At 48.4% G+C, this 24,788-nt stretch overlaps 2 protein-coding genes across 4 annotated transcripts; one reads left to right on the plus strand and one right to left on the minus strand.

Moving 5' to 3' along the window:
• Nucleotides 1-522: 522 nt before the first annotated feature.
• On the plus strand, nt 523-12,923 carry CEACAM18 (CEA cell adhesion molecule 18). The gene is made up of 6 exons (XM_078439410.2): nt 523-721; nt 2,631-2,987; nt 4,141-4,413; nt 6,386-6,667; nt 7,955-8,090; nt 12,839-12,923. Exons 1-6 carry the CDS (start codon nt 670-672, stop codon nt 12,855-12,857), a joined length of 1,119 nt encoding a protein of 372 aa, XP_078295536.1. The 5' UTR covers nt 523-669; the 3' UTR covers nt 12,858-12,923.
• On the minus strand, nt 11,024-23,182 carry LOC132690888 (sialic acid-binding Ig-like lectin 8). 3 transcript variants are annotated; one of them, XM_060651857.3, is made up of 8 exons: nt 23,051-23,172; nt 20,832-22,345; nt 20,370-20,648; nt 20,097-20,219; nt 19,003-19,251; nt 18,078-18,174; nt 17,424-17,520; nt 11,024-12,014 (listed from the first exon to the last, which is right to left on the minus strand). In XM_060651857.3, the coding sequence occupies exons 2-8, from the start codon at nt 21,271-21,273 to the stop codon at nt 11,838-11,840; spliced, it is 1,464 nt and encodes a 487-aa protein (XP_060507840.1). In that variant the 5' UTR covers nt 21,274-22,345; nt 23,051-23,172; the 3' UTR covers nt 11,024-11,837. The 3 variants fall into 3 exon arrangements, with proteins under 3 accessions (XP_060507840.1, XP_060507841.1, XP_060507842.1); XM_060651858.3 differs by having other exon boundaries at nt 20,097-20,144; nt 23,051-23,169; XM_060651859.3 differs by having other exon boundaries at nt 11,897-12,014; nt 17,437-17,520; nt 23,051-23,182.
• Nucleotides 23,183-24,788: the final 1,606 nt, after the last annotated feature.

Raw genomic sequence — 24,788 nt, forward strand, 5'->3', positions numbered from 1 at the left:
TGCTTGCATAAATATTTATATGTATATTTAGATAAATAATTATCTGTTTATTTATCATAAATATGAATATATTTACAAAGGTATATTTAGAGGGGCTCCTGGGTAGCTCAGTCAGTTAAGCATCTGACTTCGGCTCAGGTCATGATCTCGCGGTTTTTGAGTTCAAGCCCCGCCCCTCCACCCCGCCCCGTCGGGCTCTGTGCTGACAGATCAGAGCCTGGAGTCTGCTTCAGATTCTGTGTCTCCCTCTCTGTCTGCACCTCCCCCAGTCATGCTCTGTGTCTCACTGTCTCTCAAAAGTGAATAAACATTGAAAAAAATTACAAAAGAAAGTCTGATGTCTTCTATTTATTGTGCTTTTTGGTATTTTCCAGTTTTCCTAAAAGTAGCATAAGGTGTTTTTGTTGTTGTTGTTGTAACCAGGGTAGAATAGTATTAAAAATTTTTTTTAAACTAAGGTGGATAAATAATAAGCTACAGCCGCCATAAAGTCATTAAGATAACATCCAACTCCCCAGCCCCGCCTGTGCTGTGGTTCAGAGTCCATCCTGGGACTCAGAGGGGGATGGGGACCAGCAGCCCAGGGCTGGAGACACAGGTCCGTGAAGGGGCAGAGGAGGCGGCCCGATCCCTGGAGAGACACCTAGCCCAGGAGAACCTGAGCAACCCATGGACCTTTCCAGACCCCGATGCAGACATTGGAGGGAGCTGGTTCTCCTAGGTAAGAAAGCTGAACCCACAGGACAGGGGAGGGGTAGAGGAGAGGTGGGCAGGAGTGACACCAGGACTTTCATGAGCTCACACACCTGGGCATATCGCGCCCATAGACACTCTCTCTGTCTCTCTTTCTCTCTCACACACACACAGTGTTCATCCCCATCTGTACCCAGGAGTGATGAACTTGGACCCCCACATGCACTTGCTAGAAATGACCTCCTCTGTGTGCCAACCTGTCCTGACCCCTTTCCCCACCTCTCCAGCTGGACCTCTTCCCAACCACTCTTTCCCCCCAGGACCCTCTGAGCCCCCCTGACAGGGACAACTATCATGCCTCACTGGCCACCCTGGGTCCTGTCCTCAAACACCACCAGTGTCCTCACCTGGAGGCCTGAAGCTGGGGGTCTCAGGTGTCTTTGCCCCCTCCATGGATTCAAGGTTTAGGGTACACAGAGAGTGGATCTCCGTGTCTTAGGTGATGACAGATCCCCACCCACATGAATGCACTCCACTGAACTTAGATGCTAAGTCAAAGACGTGTGTAGACAGTCTTGGGGGACTTAATGTACCCAGATATCACCCGAGCTCATACACTGGGTTCTGCCTCATGATAAGGGATGCTGCGATGTGGCGGTGGCTGAGACAGCCCCCCTGGAGCCCAGAGTCCAGTGTGAGATGTAGATCTATCTCCAGATTCTGATGACCCAGAGTGATGGGGACAGGGATGAGGGGATCCAGGAGGCTGGGGGAGCCCCAAGGGGCTGCCTGACCCAGACTGACAAGGAGGGGACATCAAAGCTGAGAACAGAGGGATGAGTAGAAGTGAGTAGAGAGACAAGGGGGGGGGGGCGGACATGAAGAGGAGGGAGCAGGGATCAGTGTGCCAGAAATGGGGAACAGCAGGTGTGAAAGCCTGAAGTCAGGAAAGAATGTGGTGTATCAAGAAAGCTCTCTATGTCTGGGGCACACAGTGTAGATACTGCGTCTTCTGATAAATGAATGCACGAATGCATGCATGAAGGAATGACTGACTGAATAAGGGGGCTCATGGGGGAAGTGGGGTAGGGTGGGTGTGATCCGAAAAGAAGCTAGATGAATCATACAGACCAGGTCTCTCAAAGAGTGTCTCATAAACCATGCTGAGTGTGAAATTTATCTATAGAGTGCTGGGGAGTCATGGAAGGTACCTGAGCATGGAGAGAGCAGGGTCACATATGAGACTTTATAAAGATCCACGTAATTGTCATTTGAGGATGGGTTGGAGACTGAGTATCCAAGGAGGAAGCCAGGCTGGAAGAGGGTGAGGAAGAAAGGGGCTGAGGGGATGGGAAAGAGGAGACAGGCTGGGGAGTTAGAAACCCTTGGTGTGCTCACCAGCGTCCCTGGTGATCATTGCCTGGACAGTGTAAATCAATCTTCTCTCTCTCTTTCTCTCTCTCATTCTCTCTCTCTCTCTCATTCTCTCTCTCTCATTCTCTTTCTCTCCTCTCCCTGTCTTTCTCTCTCTCTCTTCTTTCTTTCTCTCTCTTTCTCTCTCTTTTGCTCTTTCTCTCTCTTCTCTATTTCTCTCTTTCTCTCTCTTTCCCTCTCTCTCTCTCCTCTCTCTCTCTTTCTCTCTCTTCTCTCTCTTTTGCTCTCTCTTTCTCTCTCTTTCTTTCTCTTTTGCTCTCTCTTTCTCTCTTCTGTCTCTCTCTTCTCTCTCTCCTCTCTCTCTCTTTCTCTCATTCTCTCTCTCATTCTCTCTCTCTCTCCTCTCCCTGTCTTTCTCTCTTTCTCTTCTTTCTCTCTCTCTCTTTCTCTCTCTCTCTTTCTCTCTCTTTCTTCTCTCTCTCTTCTCTCTCTCTCCTCTCTCTCTTCTCTCTCTCTCTCTTTCTCTCTCTCTCATGTATGTGTGTTTTGTTTGTCTTCTTCAGCAAGTCTACTGGCCTGTGGGATCCGCCAAGCCTACAGCCAAATCTCCATAGACCCAGAATCACTCTTAGGAATCAAGGGATTTCGGACCATCCTGGTCCTCCAGAATGTCCCCCAGGATGTTCAAGAATACAGCTGGCACCGAGGCACAAATGACACTGCAGAAAATATGATTGTCAGCTACACACCTCCCTCCGAAACCTGGCAGTCTGGGCCCATGTTCAGTGGACGGGAGAATGTGACCAGGACAGGTAGCCTGGTGATCAGGAGGTCTGCATTAAATGACACAGGGAATTATACTGCGAGGGTGGACTTTGGCAACAGGACCGAGAAAGCAACAGGCTGCCTCAGTATTCAAGGTGAGTTGGCAGGTGGTGAGGTTCCTTGAAGATCATAGTGTCCAAGTGTCTCCACCCCTAGGTGACACTGGAAGTCTTGGCAGATGGTAGCCTAGCTTCTCCTGCAGAGATGGGTCACTCATTCCCGTCAAGGGTCCTGTTTCACGGTCAGGGTGTCAGTTATCTACTGCTGTGTAATAAACAGCAGCTTCAAACAGCATCCATTCATTATCATGCTCTCCTGTGGGTCAGAAGTCCAGGCGAGCGCTGTGCTCTGAGACGCACAAGGTGTTGACCCGGGGCTGTGTTCTCATGTATGGCTCTGTCCACTGGCATTTCGCATCATGGCTGTTTGCTTCTTCAGGGTCAGCCGAATTCTCTCCCCATGGTCTGCTAACCAGGAGTCTTAAATAACAAAAGGTAATGTTCAGACTGACAGCCCATCACTTTTGCTTTATTACCTAGGTTAGAAGAAAGTCACGGGTTTCACCCAAATCTGAAGAAAGGGGATTATACAGGCTGGAGATCATGGGGCCATCTTGGAATTCTGTCAACCACAGACAGTTCCTGGGGGCACCACAGGGCTGGAGGGGACAGTGTGGATTTGAAGACAGGAAGTCCTGTGTTTATCTCTGACTGTGTATATGTTGCATGGCCCTGAGCCTTTGTCTTCCCTCTGTGGTGTCCTCAGTTTCCTCATCTGTAGAATGGGGCTAGTATCTACCATTGTCTGTTGTAAAATTAAATGGAATATTTGTCAAGTGAATGGGACTCAGATAATGGGAAAAGTTATTATGGAGAGTCCAAATGCTAGCTGTCACTCTGAATTCTACCCATGGCTCCTCAGATGGGGGTGTTCTGGTTTTAGGGTCAGAGTTCAGAAACAACCATTAGGTCACATGCCCATGCCAAGAACTCACCATTACTGCAATGGATGCCACAGGGATGGCTCAGTGCATAGGACAGTGGGCTCAGGCTAGTGCCCACACATCAACCACTCATGCCTACACCTTACTTCTCTGTCCCTCTCAGTTCCAGGGCTGCTCTCCTGCCAAGACCCCAGTTCCCACCTTACAACTTATGGCTTCTCCCCAAACCTAAAATTCCCCTTGGAGAGAAGCAGAGTTTGGGGAGGCAGACCCCACCCTTAATGTCTCCTTTCTGCTTCCCCCAGAGTTGGAAAATAAGCCGGGCATCTGGGCTAACGCCAGCTCTGTGGTAGAATATATGGACCCTGTGGCCGCCATTTGCTATACCAATGCCACCAATGTCAACTGGTATGTGGAGTACACACAGGTATCCAGCAATGACCGGATGACAATCTCCCCGGACCTCAAGACCCTCATCATCCACAGGGTCAGCCGCTATGACAAAACACTTCAGTGTGAAACAGAAAGCATTCCAGAGTTTCCTCGGAGAAGTGAACCTCTCTCTCTCTCCGTGGACTGTGAGTGGTCTGGGGTCACAGGAGTGATGCAAGGGGTAGGCCCAGGGCCTCCCAGAGATGTAGCAATGAAACAGAACTGAAAAGCGGGAGCACCATAAGCCAGCCTGTAGCCAGCTGGATCTGGGTTTGAATCTCAGCTTTTTGGACTCAGAATCACCCTCACTGCACAGAAGGACCTGCTATTCAAGATGGGAACCCAATCCCCACTCCCCAGATTAGAAATAGTATGACTTTGTTCAGATCTGGCTTTTGTAAAGAGGGGCCTGATTACAACTAATAGTTTCTTTTTCGTTTTATTTATTTTTGAGACAGAGAGACAGAGCACGAGTGAGGAGGGGCAGTGAGAGAGGGAGACACAGAATCCAAAGCAGGCTCCAGGCTCTAAGCTGTCAGCACAGAGCCCAATGCAGGGCTCAAACTCACAAGCTGTGAGATCATGACCTGAGCCGAAGTCGGATGCCCAACAGGCTGAGCCACCCAGGTGCCCCACAACTAATAGTTTCTTGAAAATGACATTCAATGGGGTGCCTGGGTGGTTCAGTTAGTTGAGTATCTGACTTCGGCTCGGTCATCATCTCGCAGTTCATGAGTTCAAGCCCAGCATCGGGCTCTGTGCTGACAGCTCAGAGCCTGGACCCTGCTTCTGATTCTGTGTCTCTCTCTCTCTCTGTCCCTCCCCTGCTCACGCTGTCTTTCTCTGTCTCTCAAAAATAAATAAATGTTAAAAACATTCAGTTTATTAAATTTTCAGATCCCAGGTTCCCTTGAGCCTTTTACATCCAATGATCTTTTTATTCCGGTTTTCTAAATTTAGCAAAATTGCCTTCACTTTTCCTTTTACTCACATTGAACTGCTCTCTTAAACAGTTTGATTTTAAAACTCAATGACATGGGGCGCCTGGGTGGCGCAGTCGGTTAAGCGTCCGACTTCAGCCAGGTCACGATCTCGCGGTCCGTGAGTTCGAGCCCCGCGTCAGGCTCTGGGCTGATGGCTCAGAGCCTGGAGCCTGTTTCCGATTCTGTGTCTCCCTCTCTCTCTGCCCCTCCCCCGTTCATGCTCTGTCTCTCTCTGTCCCAAAAAAAAAAAACAAAAAAAAAAAAAAAAAAAAAAACGTTGAAAACTCAATGACAAATTTCATACATTCTCTTTTCTGCATGACCCTCTTTGGTCGTCCGCCAGGGCAAGTACGCAGCCCAGCCAGACCTCCCCAAAATCTCAAACAGGTCTGGTAAAACCTAAGACATTGACTTATAAATACAATGAGCCTTGGGTCTTACAATGAGCCTGGGACCTTTCACCTTGACCAAACTTTCACATCTCTCAACTGTGAAAAAGCACAAATCTTGAACAGTTTTCACATCTAACTCCGGAACCACGTGGAGTCTGTCAGATTTCCTAACAAGCATGCTGTGGCAATCATGTGAAGAAAGTGGTCACAGAACAGATAGCTTCTGACCTCTGTACATGGCTTACTGGTCAGAGGCTTGCAACCAAGAGCCAGGACCCTTGGCCTGTAGCTGCTCGGGGAGATTCCTCCCGGGCCATAGGGGGAATTGGCTTTGTCCCTTCGTGGGTCAGTAGGGGACTACGGAATCCCTAGTCCTCTCTTTTCATCTGTAAAATTGATCACAAGGGTTGTTATGGGAATGAAGCCAATGTGTCAGCCTGTAAAAGAGTCTGGCTTGCAGGGGGACCTGTTGTAAGGTTTCTAGTCTATCCCTGTTTTACTATGATGTGAAGGGCAATCACAGGGCTGGCTCATAGTAGGTGCAGGTAACGGAAAACATTATAATTATAGTTGTTTTTGGCACAGCCACCTTGCATGTGTTGGCTCTAGGGGATGTTTGGGGTGCAGAGTGGGGGCACCTGCTGGTCGGCGGGGGAGGGGGGGCTGCATGCGGGTTGAGGGAAAGAGACAGGATCCCGAGGGGTCAGAAACACGGTTCTGAGACTTTTGCCTTGTCTCTGCAGATGGGCCAGACAACGTGCAGCTGAGAACCAGTCACAGCATCTTAAATGGCATCTTGTCTGCTGAGATCGGCTCCCAAGTACACATGGAGTGTAAAGCCACTTCCCGACCCAGTCCCAAGTACCACTGGACCCACAACGGCTCCCTCCTGAGCCTCTCAGGGGCAAAAATCATCCTCCCAAGTCTGGCCTGGGAGCAGATGGGCAGATACAGATGCATCGTGGAGAACCCCATGACTCAGCTGGCCATGTACAGGGAATTTCAGATCCAGGTGCATAGATCGGGTGAGTACAGCAGCCCCCCTCTGGGGCTCATGCCCCACAAATAACTCCCACGTCCATGCTTTTGCCTCCGTAGTGCCCGTCATCAGAAATGCCGTCTCCACCTTACAATGCCATGCCCACGACGGTTGGGTAAAACCCCCATCCTCTGAGTTCTAAGTCTGAAGCTACCCCCTGTCTGAAGCCCTCAGGGACCTCAGATCAGAGCAAGGGTGAGCTCCAGGGAGATATGGCCAGCCAACATTTACTGAGCACCCTACTAGCTATGTGACCCTCACAGTCTCCCTTCAGAGCAAGTGACTGTTTTTAACACCACCTCCATTGTACAGGTGAGAAAACTGAGCTATGGGAAGTTTAAGTGCTTTATTCAAGGTTCCAGCTCCAATCAGCAGAGGAGGCAGAGTTCAAATTCTGGCAGTCTGACCTTACAGCCTGTGCCCTGTTTTGTTGGACTGCCTTGAAAGGAGGCGGGGTGGGGGAGCGGTGGTGGTGTAAGGGAAACAGAGATCTGTTGTGGACGTGGTGTGTGGAACTTGGCTTGGGAATCAATCTGTAAATGGGAAGAGCACCTCTCTGAGCCTCAGCGTCCCCATCTGTAGTGTCAAGATAATAAAGGTCCCTGTATGACAGGGCTTCTGGCAGAATTCTGGCAGAACTAAATCAGACAGTGCACGAGCAGCAATCAGTCTGGCTCATCCCAGAGAGCGAGCCACAAGCACAACTCAATGTGAGCTGGAGATATTTATTCTGGTCTCTCCACACTATTTACTAATGACCTGCTATGCACCAGACATGACTGACAAACGTGCACAATTATGCACTGATTCATAGCTTTCTACTCCGCTGGACCGTGAGCTTTAGGAGGACAGAGCCTGGGAGAACTCTTTGCTCACCATTTGCCTCCATTGCTTAACATGGTGCCTGGCACGTAGTTGGTGTTCAGTGACTATCTGTGCAATGAGTTAATGACCCTGTGTAACCAGCACCTCTGACCCTGTCACTCTCTACCACCTTGAGCGGGTTTATTCTTTTCCACAGCACTTCCTGGCACCTGCGATGATATTAGACATCTCTTTGCTTAATTGTCAACTGTCCACTTGCCAGCTGGAATGTTAGCCCCATGAGGGCAGGAAGGGTTTTTGTTGTTGTTGTTGTGCACTGGTGAATCCCTAGCACCTAGAACAGTGCCTTGTACACAACAAATGTTGATAAATTTCTGAAGAATGAATGTGTGAGTGAGCAAGGTGTTGAGTGATGGTGTTCCTAACCCCCATGTATCCTCTTCTCCAGACCACAGTCATGTTGTGAACAGAGGCTTCTACATCTCAGGAGCCAAAGTGGTGTGGCTCATCGTGATAACAGTCCTCAGCAGCGTCTATCTCTGCGGAATCCTGATCTATATGTTGATCAGCCATCTCTCCACCAGGTGCCTGTTGCCCTGGGTCAAGGGTGGGGTGCTGGCTGGGGGCTGGGTCTCAAGAGCACTGCCCTAAGAGTGAGAGGCAGAGCCAGAAGGGAGAAGGGACAGGCCAGGAACTGGTTGTCAAGAATCATCTGGGGCAGACAGAGAGGTCGAGGACCAGAAGCCAGTAGCAAAGAGGGAGAGCGTAGAGGTGGTCATGCCTCCAAAGACCAATGGGGTTTCACGCAATGACTTCAGCCCATTTCCTTTGTGTTTACGATGTCGATATGGAGGCCCACCTAGAGGGGCAGCTGTGAGAACGAGCGGGGTGGGTGCCGAGCATCCAGCATGAGCCTGGTACATGGTAGTCACTAGTTAGCAAGTGAAGCTGGGGAAACAGATAGTCAACTATGCAGAGGAGGAGACTGGGCAGAGGGAAGGTTCTGATCTGGGTTCAAATCCCAGCTCTGCCTCTAGCCTTCTGGGTGGCCATGAGTAGATCACATTCCCCTCAGGTCCTCTTAGCCCACCTGGAGCACGTGAAGGGGAACGCCTGCCCTGAAGGGTAATGCGGGGGCTAGAACTTACCTGGGAGGATGAAGCAGTCAGCAGCATTCTCAGTATAGAGTTGACCAGAATTTGTCAACCTCAGCACTATCAGTATTTGGAGCCAGATAATTATTTCAGGTGGGGATGGGGTATATGGCTATGCTGCACACTGTACCATGTTGAGCAACATCGCTGGCCTCTACCCACTTGGTATCTGTAGCAATTACCTCCACCACTCTAAGCGTAGACAACCAAAAATGACTCTAGGCATCAGAAAGGTCCCAAGGAGGTGCCTGGGTGGCTCAGTAGGCTAAGCATCCGACTCTGGCTCGGGTCATGATCTTGCGGTCCGTGGGTTTGAGCCCCACGTCGGGCTCTGTGCTGACAGCTTGCAGCCTGGAGCCCTGCTTCGGGTTCTGTGTCTCCCTCTCTCTCTCTGCCCCTCCCCTGCTCGTGCTCTGTCTCTCTCTGTCTCTCTCAAAAAAAAAAAAAAAAAAGAAAGAAAGAAAGAGGGGCGCCTGGGTGGCTCAGTCGGTTGGGTGACCGACTTCGGCTCAGGTCGCCATCTCGCGGTCCGTGAGTTCGAGCCCCGCATCGGGCTCTGTGCTGACAGCTCAGAGCCTGGAGCCTGTTTCAGATTCTGTGTCTCCCTCTCTCTCTGACCTTCCCCCATTCATGCTCTGTCTCTCTCTGTCTCTGAAATGAATAAACATTAAAAAAATTTTTTTAAATAAAAAAAAAAAAGAGAGAAAAGAAAAACCTTTAAAAAAGAAAAGAAAAGGTCTCAAGGAGAGCAAAATTATCTTGATTGAGAACCACTGAGGCATGATGGAGATGATGGTGATGTTAATGCCGTGGTGACAATGGGTTTGATGGTAATGATGGTGGCAGTGGTGGCCGTGACCACAGTGAAGATGACTGTGGTGGTATTGACCGAGGTGATGATGACGATTTTAGAAGACACATTCTTTTTTCAAATCATTTACTTTTTCGATATGGAACCTCTCTGCGATCATTACGTGGTCTCTGTATCACGAAGCTTGCAGTTATCGACCATCAGTGTGACAGCCCATTTGTGCTTTAGTTTGCCGTGTGTAAAATGGGTGTAATACTGACATTGACCCCATAGGGATACCTGTGCTCAGGCTTTTTTTTTTTTTTAATTTTTTTTTAAATTTTTTTTTTAACGTTTATTTATTTTTGAGACAGAGAGAGACAGAGAGCATCAACGGGGGAGGGTCAGAGAGAGGGAGACACAGAATCCGAAACAGGCTCCAGGCTCTGAGCGGTCAGCACAGAGCCCGACGCAGGGCTCGAACTCACGGACCGTGAGATCATGACCTGAGCCGAAGTCGGACGCTTAATCGACGGAGCCACCCAGGCGCCCCTGTGCTCAGGCTTTTTGATTTTAGCCATTCTAGCCGATGTGATAGGGCATCTAATTGTGATGAATTTTCGTCTCCCTGATGTGCAGTAGGGTTGACCAGCTTTCCTGTACTTGCTGGCCATTTGGATCTCTTGTGAAATATATGGTTGTGTCTTTTCCCCCATTTTAACAGTTAGGTTATTGTGTTATTAACTGGTAATAATTCTTTATATATGCTAGGTTCAAGCCCCTTTTCAGAGATATATATATATATTTTTTTCTCCCAGTTTATGGCTTGTCTTTTCATTTTCTTAATCATGCCTTTTGATGAACAGAAGTGTTTAATAATATATATATTATATTTCTGTCGGACAGCATTGCTGCAGAAGAAAATCTAGGAGAATATTTATGCATATGCATAGATTTCTTATAGGACATTCAAAATAGTAAGCATTATGTATATATTTACATATATATATGCTTACTATTATGTATATATATTACTTACTATTACTACTTACTATTACTTACTATTATGTATATATATTACTTACTTACTATTACTACTTACTATTACTTACTATTATGTATATATATTACTTACTTACTATTACTATTAGCATATATAATGCTTACTATTTTGTATATATATATATACACACACACACACACACACACACATAATGCTTACTATTATGTATATATATTACTTACTATTACTTACTACTTACTATTACTTACTATTATATATATATATATATATATATATATATATATTACTTACTTACTATTAGCATATATATAATGCTTACTATTATACACACACACACACACACACACACACACATAATGCTTACTATTTTGGATGCCCTATAAGAAATCTATGCACATGCATAAATATGCTCCTAAATTTTCTTCTGGAGCAGTGCTGTCCAATAGAAATATAATGCAAAGCAAACACGTAATTTCAAAATTCTAGTAGCTATAATAAAAAAAAACTAAAAAGAAACTGCCATGAAAAAATGCTCAACATCACTCATCATCAGAGAAATACAAATGAAATTACTTGTAATAATAGTCTAAAGAACCAGTATATCCAAAGTATTATCATTCCAACAGGTAATCAATATGAAAAATTGTTAATGGGATCTTTTATCTTTTTTTTTTTTTTTTTTGCATACTAAGTGTAGCACCTCTCCAGGGCCATGTGCGGCTAGTGGTTACCATATTGGGCAGCACAATAATAAAATATAGTTTTCACTTTTACTTTTAGGTTTACGATTCATTTCAGACTAATTTTTTGCATGTGATGTGAAAAAGGGGTCAAGTTTCATTGTTTCTAAACCTTGACCTACTTGTTCTCCCACTACTTGTTGAAAAGTCCCTCCTCTCCCAACTGAATTGACTTGGTGCTGTTCAACTGACCATATACACACACTCTGTTTACGGACTTGATTCCGTTCTACACCACAGTGTCTTGATTACTCTAGCTTTATAGTAAAGTCTGATTTCTCCAACCGTGTTCTTCCTTCACTAGATTGTTTTGCTATTCTAGGTCCCTTGCATTTCTATATAAATTTTTCACCATGAGCTTACAGGTAGGCTTCTCATCCCTATTTCACAGAGTAGGAAACTGAGGCACAGAAAGGCAGGGATTGGTCTGTCGCTTACTTGGTAAAGGCACAACATATGACTTTGCACTTGAAATACTCTGTTTACAAAGCTTGTGTTCTTTCTGTCGTACTCACAGCTCATCACCTGGAAGGCTTCTAAGTCTACAGGAATTGGCCCCTGACTTTTTCTTTGCCCTTCAGGGGCCAAGATCTCTCAAGCCAGGGCAGGGTCTCAGCAGTCTCTCATTTGTGAGTCCTGATCTCTGAGTACTCAATACTAGGGGCCACCTGTTCCTGTGGGCAGCAAGTCTCTGTCTGGTGAAAGTTGAGTGTTGCGTAATGGAGCTCTTCTTCCTCCCGTAAGGAGGGGGTGGCGGCATCTGGGGGAAGGCTGCCTGCCCAGGCTTCAATCAGGAGACCCTGCGTGAAGGAAGAGAAAAGGGAGTCAGAACCAAACAGTGGGGGATAAAGTGAGGCAGAGAATACCCAGGAGAGAAGTCCATAAATTCCTTCATCCATTCATCTCACATACATTTTTGTGGAATTCCCTCCATTCATACTTTCCTCAAATATTTAATACATAGCACTTTATTTGATGCTTGTGAATCTCATTAATTTGCCACAACAACCCCATAAGGAAGATATTATTATTGTCCTCATTTTATCGATACGAAAACTGAGGGTGAACCAAGAAAACAGCGTGCTCAAAGTCCCCGGTGAAACCAGGATCCAGCCCAAGTCCTTTCTGACCCCAAAGCCTGGTGTCCTACTGAGGCCACCTGTGTACGAGGCCCTGAGCTGGGTGCTGCATATACTGTAATGAGTACAAGACATGTAGGCACTGATCTCTTGCAGCTGACTCTTTAATCGAGGGAGGAGGGAAGAAGCAAGTTAAACAAGTAAGTATCTAATGGTGAATTATGATATAATGGACAGGAACTGGGTAAGAGAGAGAGAGAATTACAAACCCTCAATTTGAGCGCAGCACCTGTCCTTAGGGAGCTCACAGTTTCGTGGACAGACAATCAGTCAAAGAAATTATGTCCCTACGACATAGGCAGAAAAATAGCCCCCCAAAGATGCCCACACCCTAATCCCCTAGGACCTATGAATGTGTTACCTTACATGGAAAAAGGGATTTTAAGGATGAAGTTAGATTAGGGATATTGAGATGGGGAGTTTGCCCTGGATTATTGGGGTGTAACCAATGTAATCACAGGGGTCTTTATCTTTACAATTAAAAGGAGGCAGAGAGGGACTTGAAGATGTTATACTCATGGCCTTGAAGACAGAGACCTAGGTCACGAAAGAAGGGATACAGATGCTCCTGGAAAAAGCAAGAAAATGCCTTTCTCCCCTGGAGCCTCCAGAAGGAACTCGGTCCTGCCTGCCAACGCCTTGGTTTTAACCCAGTGAAAACTTGTGGACTTGGATTTGTGACCTCTGGAACTGTAAGATGATAAATGTATGCTGTTGGAAGCCACTAAATGTGTGCTGGTTCATGACAGCAGCATGCTGTCCCCGCCCTTGATGCTCTGCTGCTCCCCGCCCTTGATGAGAGAACACTTCAACGGAACGATTCCTGTTTTTGTTGATTGTTCAGAGTAAGAGTTACACACACACACACACACACACACACACAACCACTTCCTGACACCATTGTTACCAAGGCCTCTGCTTCGTGAAAGCCACATGGGCCCCTTTCAGTCCCCGCCTTTCTGGACTTTGCAACAACAGAAAGGTCATCCAACTGCTTGTCTTCCCTAAACAAAAGCACTTCTTTTCTGGACTGCAAGGTGTCCATCAGCAGTCTCTTTGCTGCTTGCTTTGTATTTCCCTGACCACTAAGTATTAGAGGGACCCCGGATACCTCCAGCCCATTCTCTCCCTTGAACTGTAGACTTTGATCCAGTGGTGTACTTGAAATCCCCGTTCCCTCGTCCAAAACTCACACAGAACATATTCAAACGGAACTTCTCCTTTACTCCCCCAAATCTCTTCCTCCTACAACCTTCTCAAGCACGATGATTGGTGCCTCTGTTCTTCTGGCTGCCCACAGGAAACATCTAGGAGTCATCCCGGACCCCCTTCTGTCACTCATATCCCACCCTCAATCCATTAGCAAACTCCATTTAGCCTTAACCTCAGACTTCATCCGGAATGCAATCAAGCCCCACCCTCATGACATCTTGGTTCCAGCCACCATCATTTCCAGCCGGAAATGTTCCTCTAGCCTCCTTTTTAACTTCCCTGCCACATACAGTCTCTTTTGCACTTAGTGGCCAGAGGGATCTGTGAACATGAAAGCTGGATTGTGCCCTTCTTCTGCTTCAAAGTCTCCAGATGCCCACAGTGGACTATGTGTGCAGACATGATTTACAAACACCCTGACTTCTTCAAACTCATGTCCCATTTCTTGGCACTTGCCTCTCTCTGTCTAATTACACAGACTTCCTGCTGGTCCTCCATTCACTGGTCTGCCTCCCATTTCTGAGCATTTGCACCTGCTGTTTCTTCTGCCCAGCATGCTCTTTGATCACAATAGATTGCAAACTCTTGAACCTCCTTCATGTCTTTGCTTAATCATCGCTAACACAAACCACAGGCCAAACCTATGGAATGGGAGAGAATATTTGCAAATCATATATGTGAAAATACCCAGGATATTATCCAGGATAATATCCAGGATATATAAAGAACTCCTACAATTCAATAATAAAAAACCCCAAATAATTCAGTTTTTTAAATGGAAAAAAAAAACACCTTGAATTAGACATTTATCCAAAGAAGATATACAATGGCTAACAAGCCTATGCAAAGACACTCACCACTGCTAATCATTAGAGAGATGCAAATCAAAAGTACAGTGAGCTATCATCTCACATCCATGAGGAGTGAGATGATGCCCACTATAACAAGCAAAAAAAAATGAAAAATAAAAAATAGCAAGTGTTGGCAAGGATATGGAAAAAATGAGCCCTTGTGCACTGTTGGTGGGAAAGTAAAATGATGCAGCCACTGTGGAAGACAGTATGGCAGTTTCTCAAAATTTAAAATGGAAACTCCCATGACCCAGCAATTCCACTTGTGAGTGTTTATCCCCCCAAATTGAAAGCAGGATCTCAAAAAGATATTTGCATGCCCATGTACATTGCAGCATTATTCACAAACTTAGCATCCATTTGCAGAAGAATGGATAAAGAAAATGTGCTATATACATTATTATATACAACAGGATATTATTCAGTCCTTAGAAAGAAGGACATCCTGTTACAGGCTACAACATGGATAAACCTTGAGCACATTATGCTAAGTGAAATAAGCCAGTCACAAAAATACAAAAACTGCGTGATTCCACGTCTGTGATGTATCTACGAAAGCCATCAAACCTACAGAAGCAGAAAGCAGAATGGTGGGTTTCAAGGGGCAGAAGTGTCAGGGGAAGTGGGTACTCGCTGTCCGATGGACACATACAGAGTTTGTTTTGCAAGACGAAAATGTTCTAGAAATCTGTTGCACAACTATTCACTTAAAAATGGCTAAGATGGTAAAGTTACCACAAAAAAATAAAGAACAGAAAAAACACAAGCCATCTCCCCAGCACCCCTGGTCTCTGTGCCCTTCACTTTCCCCCAAGTACACGTCTGCCTTTCACATTGTAGTCACTTATTTGTTGTTTGATTGGTTGTTTATTTGGTTTGGTTGTATCCCTCTGTCTAGACTAATACTTCATGGAGCCCCAGATGAACAATTTTTTTTTTCAGAGATGAATCCCCCGCACCTGCAACCCCTCCCCTGTCACTTGGGAGGGGCTCAATAGCATTTCCCAAATGAATTAGTAAATAAAAGATACATGGTACTCTGCTCAAAACCCTCCAAAGACTTCCAGTCTGAATACAAATGAATGAAAAGCATGACATTTACATCAGAGCATGAAGGCTGAACAGGAATGAAGAAGTGGAAATGGGAAGGAAGAGCATTTGAGGAGAGAATAACAGTCCCTGTAAACACCAGAGGCACAAATACCCTTGTTCAGAGGAGTCCAGTGTGGATGGAGTGGAAAGTAAGAGTGACTTTCTGAGCCAACTAGAGCCTAAGGCAGAAGAAAATACATGTGCATATATATATATATATATATATATATATATATATATAATGTTTTTGTGTTTCTAACAGTTTTTCACCCACATTAAAATAATTAAAATATTATTGCAAACTTGAAGAATGCATGTACTAAAACATTACTTTCAGTTTAAATATTTTATTTATACCCGAACCAGAATTTATGATAATTTTGCTTTCCTGGTTTTACTGGAAGCAAACGCAGAGAGGACATTTTCAAAATCAACCTCTCTGCTCCTTTCATTTTCAATTGAGAATACTGCCATGTTTGAGAATTTCTCTGGGTTCAGTTATGATCTTAGATAATTTTTTAATTTTTCTTTTGGAGAGAGAGAGTGCATGAGCAGGGGAGAGGGGCAGAGGGAGAAAGAGAGAATCCCAAGCAGGCTCCATGCCATCAGTGCAGAGTCCAACACGGGGCTCAATCTCACGAACTGTGAGATCACGACCTGAGGCACAATCGAGAGTTAGATGCTCAACCGACGGAGCCACCTAGGTGCCCCTTAAATAATTTCTAACTAACTTCAGTCTAGTGATCCTGTCATTGTTTAGATTTTTTAATATTTTACTCACCATGGATGTTTTGCCTTAATTTTGTTTTTTTTAAAAATAGTACATGAAAACATTATTTATCTGGATTACGGAGATTTTGGAGCACCTCCTTAAGTTTTGCATCTGGGGCAAGGGCCTTCTTCACTTCACCCTAACCCTAGTTCTTCTGGAGAGGTAGGTGCTCGAGAGGCCAGGATATGCAGGGCTGCAGGAGTTTGGGCTCCTGAGGAGTTTGGACTTTATTCTCTAGGTCAGGGGTCCGCAAACTATGGCCCATGAATCAAATATGGCCCACTGCCTGTGTTCGTAAATAAAGTTTTATTGGAACGCAGCTGTGCTCATTCATTTGCATATGGTTTATGGCTGTTTTCACTCTGCAACAGCAGAGATGAGTGGTTACAACACACTGTAAAGTGTGCAAAGCCAAAAGTATCTATCTGGCCCTTGATAGAAAAAGTTGCCAGCCTCTGCTTTAGACAATGGGGGCAAACAGGTGTTTAAATGCAGAGTAACTGGATAATGGTGGCTTTTATTTTATTTTTTTTTAACGTTTTTATTTATTTTTGAGACAGAGAGAGACAGAGCATGAACGGGGGAGGGTCACAGAGAGAGGGAGACACAGAATCTGAAACAGGCTCCAGGCTCTGAGCGGTCAGCACAGAGCCCGACGCGGGGCTCGAACTCACGGACTGTGATCATGACCTGAGCCGAAGTCGGACACTCAACCGACCGAGCCACCCAGGCGCCCCGATAATGGTGGCTTTTAGATGACTGCTTGGTGTAGGACAAGGAAGGTGAGAGGCAAGGAGATGAGGAGGTCCAGGAAAAAGATTCTGAATCCTTGGCAATAATGGGGGTCAAGATAGAGAGAGGGGGCGAAGCTAGCTGTCCTTAAGAGGAAAAATGGACAAGATGTGGTGAATTTGGGGCTGTAGGAAAGACAAGGAGGAGAGACAGAAGGTGACTCCTGCATGCCTGACAGGAAAGAAAGAGGAGGGAGTGGTTGTGCTGTCCCAAAGATGGGGAATCCCCAAGGAGAAGGAGGAGGAGATAAGGAGAGGAACTTTGGCCATGCTCAGTAGAGCCATTCTAAATGCCATCCTGGGATAGGTATCCAGGCAGGATGCTTGATGGCAAGATGCCCAGGTCACTCACCTGAGACACTGACCTCGTGACAACGTTTGCACTCTCCATGCCTGTATTCTCGGTGCCCACTGAAGGCTTTGTCACTTTCTTCCTGTGGGATCTCACTCTGAAAGAAGAGACCAGAAAGCCTTTCAGTCTGGCCAGCTCAGCATGCTGTGGGCAGACTGACCCCTTCCTCCATTCTTTCTTAAGGGGCTGGAAGGGTGATGGAGGTGGGAGAGTGGTGATCCCATTCTAGAGACCCTAGTGTTGAGAATGCAGGCCTTCCTATCCTGGACAATGGGGACAGAGCTCTTTTTTTTTTTAATTTTTTTCTTAATCTTTATTTATTTTTGAGAGAGAGACAGAGTGTGAGCAGGGGAGGGGCAGAGAGAGAGGGAGACACAGAATCTGAAGCAGGCTCCAGGCTCCCAGCTGTCAGCACAGAGCCTGACACGGGGCTCAAACCCACGGACCTCGAGATAGTGACCTAAGCTGAAGTCGGATGCTTAACCAGCTGAGCCACCCAGGTGCCCCAAGAGTTCCATGACAGACTCACCCAGGTGCCATCGACCTCCTTCCTGCCCTTGCTTCAGATTCTTCACCCACCCAGGTCCCTCCATCCTGTGCTCGCCTGCCCTTCCCACCCAGGGCTATCCCTCCCTCCCCAGGGTCAATGCTCACAGGATGATGATGATGCAGAGAACCAGGAAGATCAGAGCCGTTGCACCTGCTCCCCCGACTGCCCCCAGCAGCCTTTCTGATAAAGGCCACGCTTTTCCTGCACACAGATTGAATTATTGGTGATTCCTCTCCAAGGACTTGGTATCTTCTCCCACTCCCTGTGGGACCCTAGATTTTTCCAGCCCCCCTGCCAGCCTCAAAACACAGGAACTTGGGGCTGGGGGAGGGGATTAGGGCCAGGTGAGTGAGGCATACAGGGGCTGGATTGCAGCCTGTCTTTATTTAAAATGCAGTTACTTTGTTCATTGAGATATTTATTTTATGTTCATGTATATTTTTTAAAAAAGACTGCGTTGCAGTCTTACTTCTATTACTGAGGTTTTTTGGCTTCTCCTTAAATTAAAAAAAACTAATGTTTATTTTTGAGGGGGGGAGGGGCAAAGAGAGAGGGAGACGCAGAGTTCGAAGTGGGCTCCAGGCTCTGAGCTGTCAGCACAGAGTCTGACACAGGGCTCAAACCCAGGGACCATGAGATTATGACCTGAGCCCAAGTCAGACACTTAACTGACTGAGCCACGCAGGCACCCTGGCTTCTTCTTAAAGTTTGGGCACATGGTGGCCTCCTCCCTGCCCCACAAATCAAGGATCTTGTGTTCTCAGACACACCTGTGCAGGCCCCAGCCCCTCTCCTCCAAGACCCACCCCTTTCCCCTGGCTTCCCCTGTCAGCCTTCACCCCACCCTACAGCTGGGGTCTGGCTGGAAGAGGACAGTGATACTGGAGGTAGCAGGGAAAATCCAGGGGAGCACAGACCAGAGCTGACATCCCCTTTAAGGGCCAGGGGGCGCGGCTGAGGAGCCCCGGGGGTGGGGGGGGGGGGCAGGTGCTGTTGTTCTTCTCCAGCCACCCCCACAGATGCACTCACTCTGCAGCAAGAGGCTCAGGGAGACGTGCTGGGAGCCCACCGCGTTCTGAGCTCGGCACGTATATTCCCCTTCATCTCTCTCCTGTACCCGAGGCAGCTCCAGCACCCCCGGGTTCGGGCTACACAGGGTCAGGTGCCCCTGGGCCCAGCTTAGCCTGGCAGGGGGGTTGCTGTTGACGACACAGACCAGGCGCAAGGACTGGTTCTCCAGGACTGAAAGAGATGAGCCATTCTCCAGGGCTGTGGGTGCTGGAGAAAAAGAGACTGAGGGTCAGAGAGACAAAAAGAGAGAAAGCAGAAGGATATGAAAAGAGACCGGATGAGGGGACGGGGAACAGAGGTCAATTGAAGTGCAGGAAAAGGCACACTTTCTCCCCTTGATGGTGGGAATGTGCACTTGTCCACCCTCCATGCAGGACAACTTGGCCGCATTTCTCAACTTGGAAAGAACATAAAAGCTACATTTTGCTTTTAGGAACTTACCCCACAGACATACATACACTTTGCTGTGAAAGGTGACACAAGATTACTTACTCATCATAGCATTTTGGTTAATACAGTAAAATGAACACCATGATTTTCCATTAGTGGAAGACGCACACAGAAGCAGAACCCATCCACGTGAAGGAATACTGCGCAGTCACAGAGCAGAAGGAGGACCGTCTGTGCTACTGACAGCAAAGGGCCCCTTAGATCCTTAGCAAACACACTGAGGCTCAGAGCAGCCTCTGGACACGAGACACTTTCCGGGAGGGAACTGGACATCTGAGGCCGACTTTGCTGTGCGTTATGAATACGTGTCCGTGTGAATAGATTAGCTGTTCAAAAGTACTCAGATAAACGGTTGGTAGGAAAATAAAAGGTGAGGGCGTCCGGAGGTGCATGATAAGGGGCAGTTCTGCCGGGTGAGTGTCGCCCTGTTCTTGCTCTCCTGATAACAGGGGGGAGGGCAGAAGTGGGGGAGGGAGGGGGCGAAGGGGACAGCTGCTCACAGGGCCATGGGGGCCGGGGAGGGGGAGGGCCCCTGGGGGACCCACAAGAGGGACCCGGCCCTGCCCTTGCTCCCTGCACCCTAGGAGGAGCCCCTATCCTACCTGTGCCGTTTTCTTGGAAGACAGTGACGGTCAAGTTCCATGGAGAATCTGGGACAGAAAGACATGGCAGATTGGCGTCAACGGAGAGGGCTGGTGGACATTGGCCCTCAGTCCCCACGGGAGCTGCATAAATGGGAAGAGGGTGGAGATCCTCCTGACCCCCTCCCAGCCCACATGCCAGGACCCAACACCCAATGTCCCAGGCCCTGACCCCCCAGCCAACTGCCCTCAGGACCCCATCAGGGATCCGGGTGGCCCTGGCCCGGTTCTCACAGGACACGTTGAGGTGAATGGTCCTCATTGTGGTCACTCCGGTCCCAGGCAAGGTCACCTGACAGGTGAGGTCGGTGCCATGGTCTTGCAGCCGTGGGGTGAGGGTGAGCACAGAGGAGAGGTGGGTCTTGGGGCCCAGGGCGGTGAGGGCTGCTGATGTCCAGGAGAAGATGGGGGGTGTGCCCCACGCACAGGCCCAGGGCACAGAGCAGGTCAGGTTACTGGGGTGTCCAAACTCCAGGGTCCCCGAGATAAGGATGTCAGGTGTCTGGGTCAGGGCTGGGGGGAGATGGGGAGACACGGGGATCAGGAGGAGGGTCCGAGGTGCAGCCTTGAGAGAAGCCTCAAGCTTTGGTCAAGCCCCTGCCTCTGAGCCCCAACATGTATTACCCCCAGCCCCTCCCGGGTTGTCCTGGGACCCCCAACCTTCCCCTGTGGCTTCTCCCACAATCTGCTCCTTACCTGTCACACGCACGGAGAGCTGGTCACGTGTGTAAGTATATCTCACAGAAGGCCCTCTCTCCACCCTAAAGACATATGTCCCCGAGTCCCCTCTCCGTACATCTCTGATGTCCAGGGAGCAGTCGTAGTCCTGGGGGTTTCCGAGGAGGCGGAATCGGCCCTGGGACTCCTGCCGCACTTTTCCATCTGGGTTGTTCGTGGCCACTAGAACATCCTGTTGTACACCGGCCCCTTTCCGGAACCAGTAGCCGAGAGCTGGGGTAGACTCAGACCAGCCTTCCCGGGGATAGAAGCATCTGCAGGACACTCGCACACACAGGCCCTCCTGCCCCTTTGCGTCCTGCACTTGCAGCCAGTAATCCCCCTGTGGCCCCCTCCCGGCCCCGCTCTGGCCCTCGGCCCCCTCTCTCCCCCAGAGCAGGGCCAACAGCAGCAGAAGCATGTCTGGGCTTGGAGGTGCCGGGTCCCCGGGGAGCCTGTTTCTCCGGGTCTGTCTCTCAGAAGCTAAGAGCTGCAAGACTGAGAGGAGGCCCCGACAGGAAGGTGACAGTGATGTCAGAACAGTGGCCCTCGTCAGAGAAGGAAGCTCGCACGCAGACGCTGTCAGGGCCGGGACAGCCCTTGGGAATCAGCCATCCACCACCGCATCTCCACTGCTGGGGACCCTGGGCCTAGAGGCCAGAGAGGGTGAGAGCCTCGCCCAAATTCACACCCTGTGCAGGGCTCGAGCCCCATCTCCCGCCTTCCTGCCAATGCCCCTCCCTTCTGGGGTCATTTTTTTGCAAAGTGAAAAAGGGTTCCTTTGGGCCAGACCACCTGAATCACAGGCTGTACATGTCTGTGGAACTCATGTGGGGACATAGGGACCTGAGAGATGGGGGAGGCCAGGGGTGGAGGTGTGAGGAGGTCAACTGTCCTCCCTCACTTGGAATCCACATGGTAGGCCTCCCCTCCCTGCTCATGAGACCACACACTAGCCCCAGGCACTGCCCTTGGAGTCACTGTCCAGCAAGGAAACAGTAGGTGTTGGTACCCAGAGCTCCCTGTGACAGGGGACACACAGGCAGAGGGAGGTGCTGTTCATAGGAAGGTTGGAGGTTGGAGGTTGTGTCCTAGGAAGACTGGGCACAGGGGACACTCAAGCAGGGGAGACAAAGATTCCAAGGACATTGAGGGGAGACTGACACAAAGGACACATGGGAAACTGAAGCTGTGGCTGTACACAGGGTTGGTATGGGGGGAAGGGCAGAGGAAAAGGGACCAATTTTGAAAGGGGTAGAAACTTCCCCCTTTGTTGTGGTTGTCTGGGTGCCAGGACGATTTCTTCACCGCTGGTATCTCACCCTTTTTTCTATTGCTCCAGAGGGTGGCGGAGTCTGCCAACCTCTGGGGCTTTGCCCGTGAGGGCTGTGGTCCCAGGAGTCAGGTGTGCAGGAGACACGGAGTGAGGAATGCCAGCTGGGTGTCATCCACTCTCCAGGTGGGGATGATTTGGTGAGAGAAGAGACGTGCACCTGAATTCACAGAAGGTTATGTTTAACTGTGTGGCTGGGGGCTTGGAGGAGGTTCTGGGAGGTTCTGGTGCCTCCTTCGACCTATGTTGGTTCTCTTGACACATTTGGGTGGGGGGAATATAAGATACAAAGAAGAGGCTCCAACAAGAACAACTCAGTGATTCATCACAAAATAGAAACAGAGCATTGCAGGCACCCTGGACCATCCCTTCGATCCCCATCCCTATTGCACACCCCACTCCTCCCAAAGGAGTCCCTGGACTCACTTTAATGCTGATTGTTCCCTTGCTTTTTTCTTCAGGTTTCATCACCCGAGCATGCTGCTTGTACTATGCAGTACTATGCTCATGTTTTTCTTAAGACTGTGTATGCACAGAGAACATTAGTCTGTTTTCTTCCATGCAACTTCATCAATCTTCCCCTCCCACGTTACCTCTGCCCTGAATCCTTACCCATAACCAGGGGCACAGTCAGCACTGGGGTCACTGAGAAGGGAGGGGCAGGATTTCGGCATGCATAGGCACTCCTGCACCATCATAATTCCTGCAATGCTGCCACGTGTCACCCTGCAGCCCCATCCCCCTGTGCTGGACTACACACAGCAGGGTCAATTGCAGCCTCTCTATAGTCAGAAGGGTTGGGCCATGTCCAATCTGTTTCCCATGGTCCCCAGTTTGCAAAGAAAAGCAGAAGAATGAGGGGCACCTGGGTGGCTCAGTCGGTTAAGTGTCCAACTTCGGCTCAGGTCATGATCTCGCGTTTTGTGAGTTCGAGCCCCGCGTCGGACTCTGTGCTGACAGCTCAGAGCCTGAAGCCTGCTTTGGATTCTGTGTCTCCCTCTTTCTCTGCCCCTCCCTGCTCATGCTCTGTCTCTTTCTGTCAAAAATAAATAAACATTTAAAAAAAATTTTAAAAAGAAGAAAAGCAGAAGAATGAGAAGGAGAGATACGGGGAAATCACAGAGAATCTAGCTGTGTGCAAAAGAGGAACTTATAACCCACAGGCCATCAGAGCTAGGAGGCCTTCTAGCCCCACTTCTTTGATTTTCAGAAGAAGATACTGAGGTCCAGAGTGGGCAAATGAATTGCCCAAATCATATGTGGGTGCCCTGTCTCATGCACCACTGTCTACACAGGGAACTACTTAATCAATCTTTGTCAGACCAGAATTCATTGAGCTGGGAGATGAGTAGCTTATGTTAATCTGAGAGGGAAGAATTATCAACTTTTCCCATGAGATGGAGAGAAAATTTCATTCATTCATTCACTCATTCATTCAACAACCCTTTACCTTATGCCTTCAGGTTTCCAGTAAAGGGGTGAATATGAGAGATGTAGCTCTTGTCTTTGAGGGGAGTAGCATCTCGCTGGGAGACAGATTCCTGACAATTCCATTGTCACAGGGTAGGTAGCTGGGATGGGGGAGGTGAAGGCTAGGGATGGCTGAGGGGGATGGGTGGGGGGGGACAGCGGGAGCTCTTGCCCTTTTGAACTGCAAAGTGGGTCCTCAGAGACAAGTTGACATGGTAGGGACTCTCAGGCAATCTCAAGGGATGTGAATTCCACAGGTGATCTTGGTACCCTGAGAATTCCTGGACTCTCAGGTATTATGTTCTCTATCACACTCAGTCTCCTAATGTGCTGGAAATCCTCCTCCAGCTACCAAGTTTTGTGCTCTGTGACCAACATCACCTCTGCCCCAGCAGAGGAGGGGCCACCACCCACAGGGGGCGCTGTCTCCAAACAGGACTTACCTGGCTGGGGGTGGGAGGTGGTCCCTGGGAAAGGGTGATGGTGTTGTCCGTGGTTCTGAATCAGAGGGGAGTGCTGGCTTTGGGCATGTCCACAGCTCTGTGGAGGGGCCTGATCACACAGAACAGGGATCCTAGGTCTGGAGTCAGTATAGTCAGCACGTCAGATGTGCTGGAGAGGGCTTAGGTCTACCTGGAAGGGAAACTCCAGAGGAAGGGAACTCCCTCAGGGGAAGGGAAGGTCTCAGTCTCTCCTCCTTATCCTTCTATCCACCCTCAGAAATGTCCTATGGACAATGCCAGGCTATTGCCACTAGTTCAAGAGCAGGGAAAGTGAAGGTTCTGTGTTGCCCTTTTACATATCCGGTTCCATTTCATTTTCTGAACATCTCTGACAGAGAGGGGTAATCCCCTCATCACATAGAGCAGGCAGCCAAAACTCAAGACAGATGGGCAGCTGTAGGAACTAGCTTCCAAAGACCACCCCAAACAACCCTGGCCTTCCTTACACAAACATGGAGCTCCCCTCATTATGAGATAAAATTGTTATTATTATCTCCTCCTCTTGAATCAAGGTCGGGTCCATGACTACTTTGATTAATAGAATGTGGAGGACAAGATGTTCTAAGACTCATACAGCTCAGATATTAAGAAGGCTTGGTAGCTTCCGCTCCTGCCTCGCAGAGTCCTGGG

The sequence above is a fragment of the Panthera onca genome, chromosome E2 (genome assembly GCF_046562875.1).
Source record: "Panthera onca isolate mPanOnc1 chromosome E2, mPanOnc1 haplotype 2, whole genome shotgun sequence".
NCBI lineage: Eukaryota > Metazoa > Chordata > Mammalia > Carnivora > Felidae > Panthera > Panthera onca.

Bases quoted from the DNA above. Each gene is read 5' to 3' on its own strand.
- CEACAM18 (XM_078439410.2), top strand. From the start codon at position 670: ATGGACCTTTCCAGACCCCGATGCAGACATTGGAGGGAGCTGGTTCTC. The intron at 2,988-4,140 runs GTGAGTTGGCAG...TGCTTCCCCCAG, and splicing joins AGGCTGCCTCAGTATTCAAG to AGTTGGAAAATAAGCCGGGC. The intron at 6,668-7,954 runs GTGAGTACAGCA...CCTCTTCTCCAG, and splicing joins GATCCAGGTGCATAGATCGG to ACCACAGTCATGTTGTGAAC.
- LOC132690888 (XM_060651857.3), bottom strand. From the start codon at position 21,273: ATGCTTCTGCTGCTGTTGGCCCTGCTCTGGGGGAGAGAGGGGGCCGAG. The intron at 17,521-18,077 runs GTGAGCATTGAC...CTCTTCTTTCAG, and splicing joins CTCTGCATCATCATCATCCT to AGTGAGATCCCACAGGAAGA. The intron at 12,015-17,423 runs GTGAGTGACCTG...TCCTTCACGCAG, and splicing joins TCACGAGGTCAGTGTCTCAG to GGTCTCCTGATTGAAGCCTG.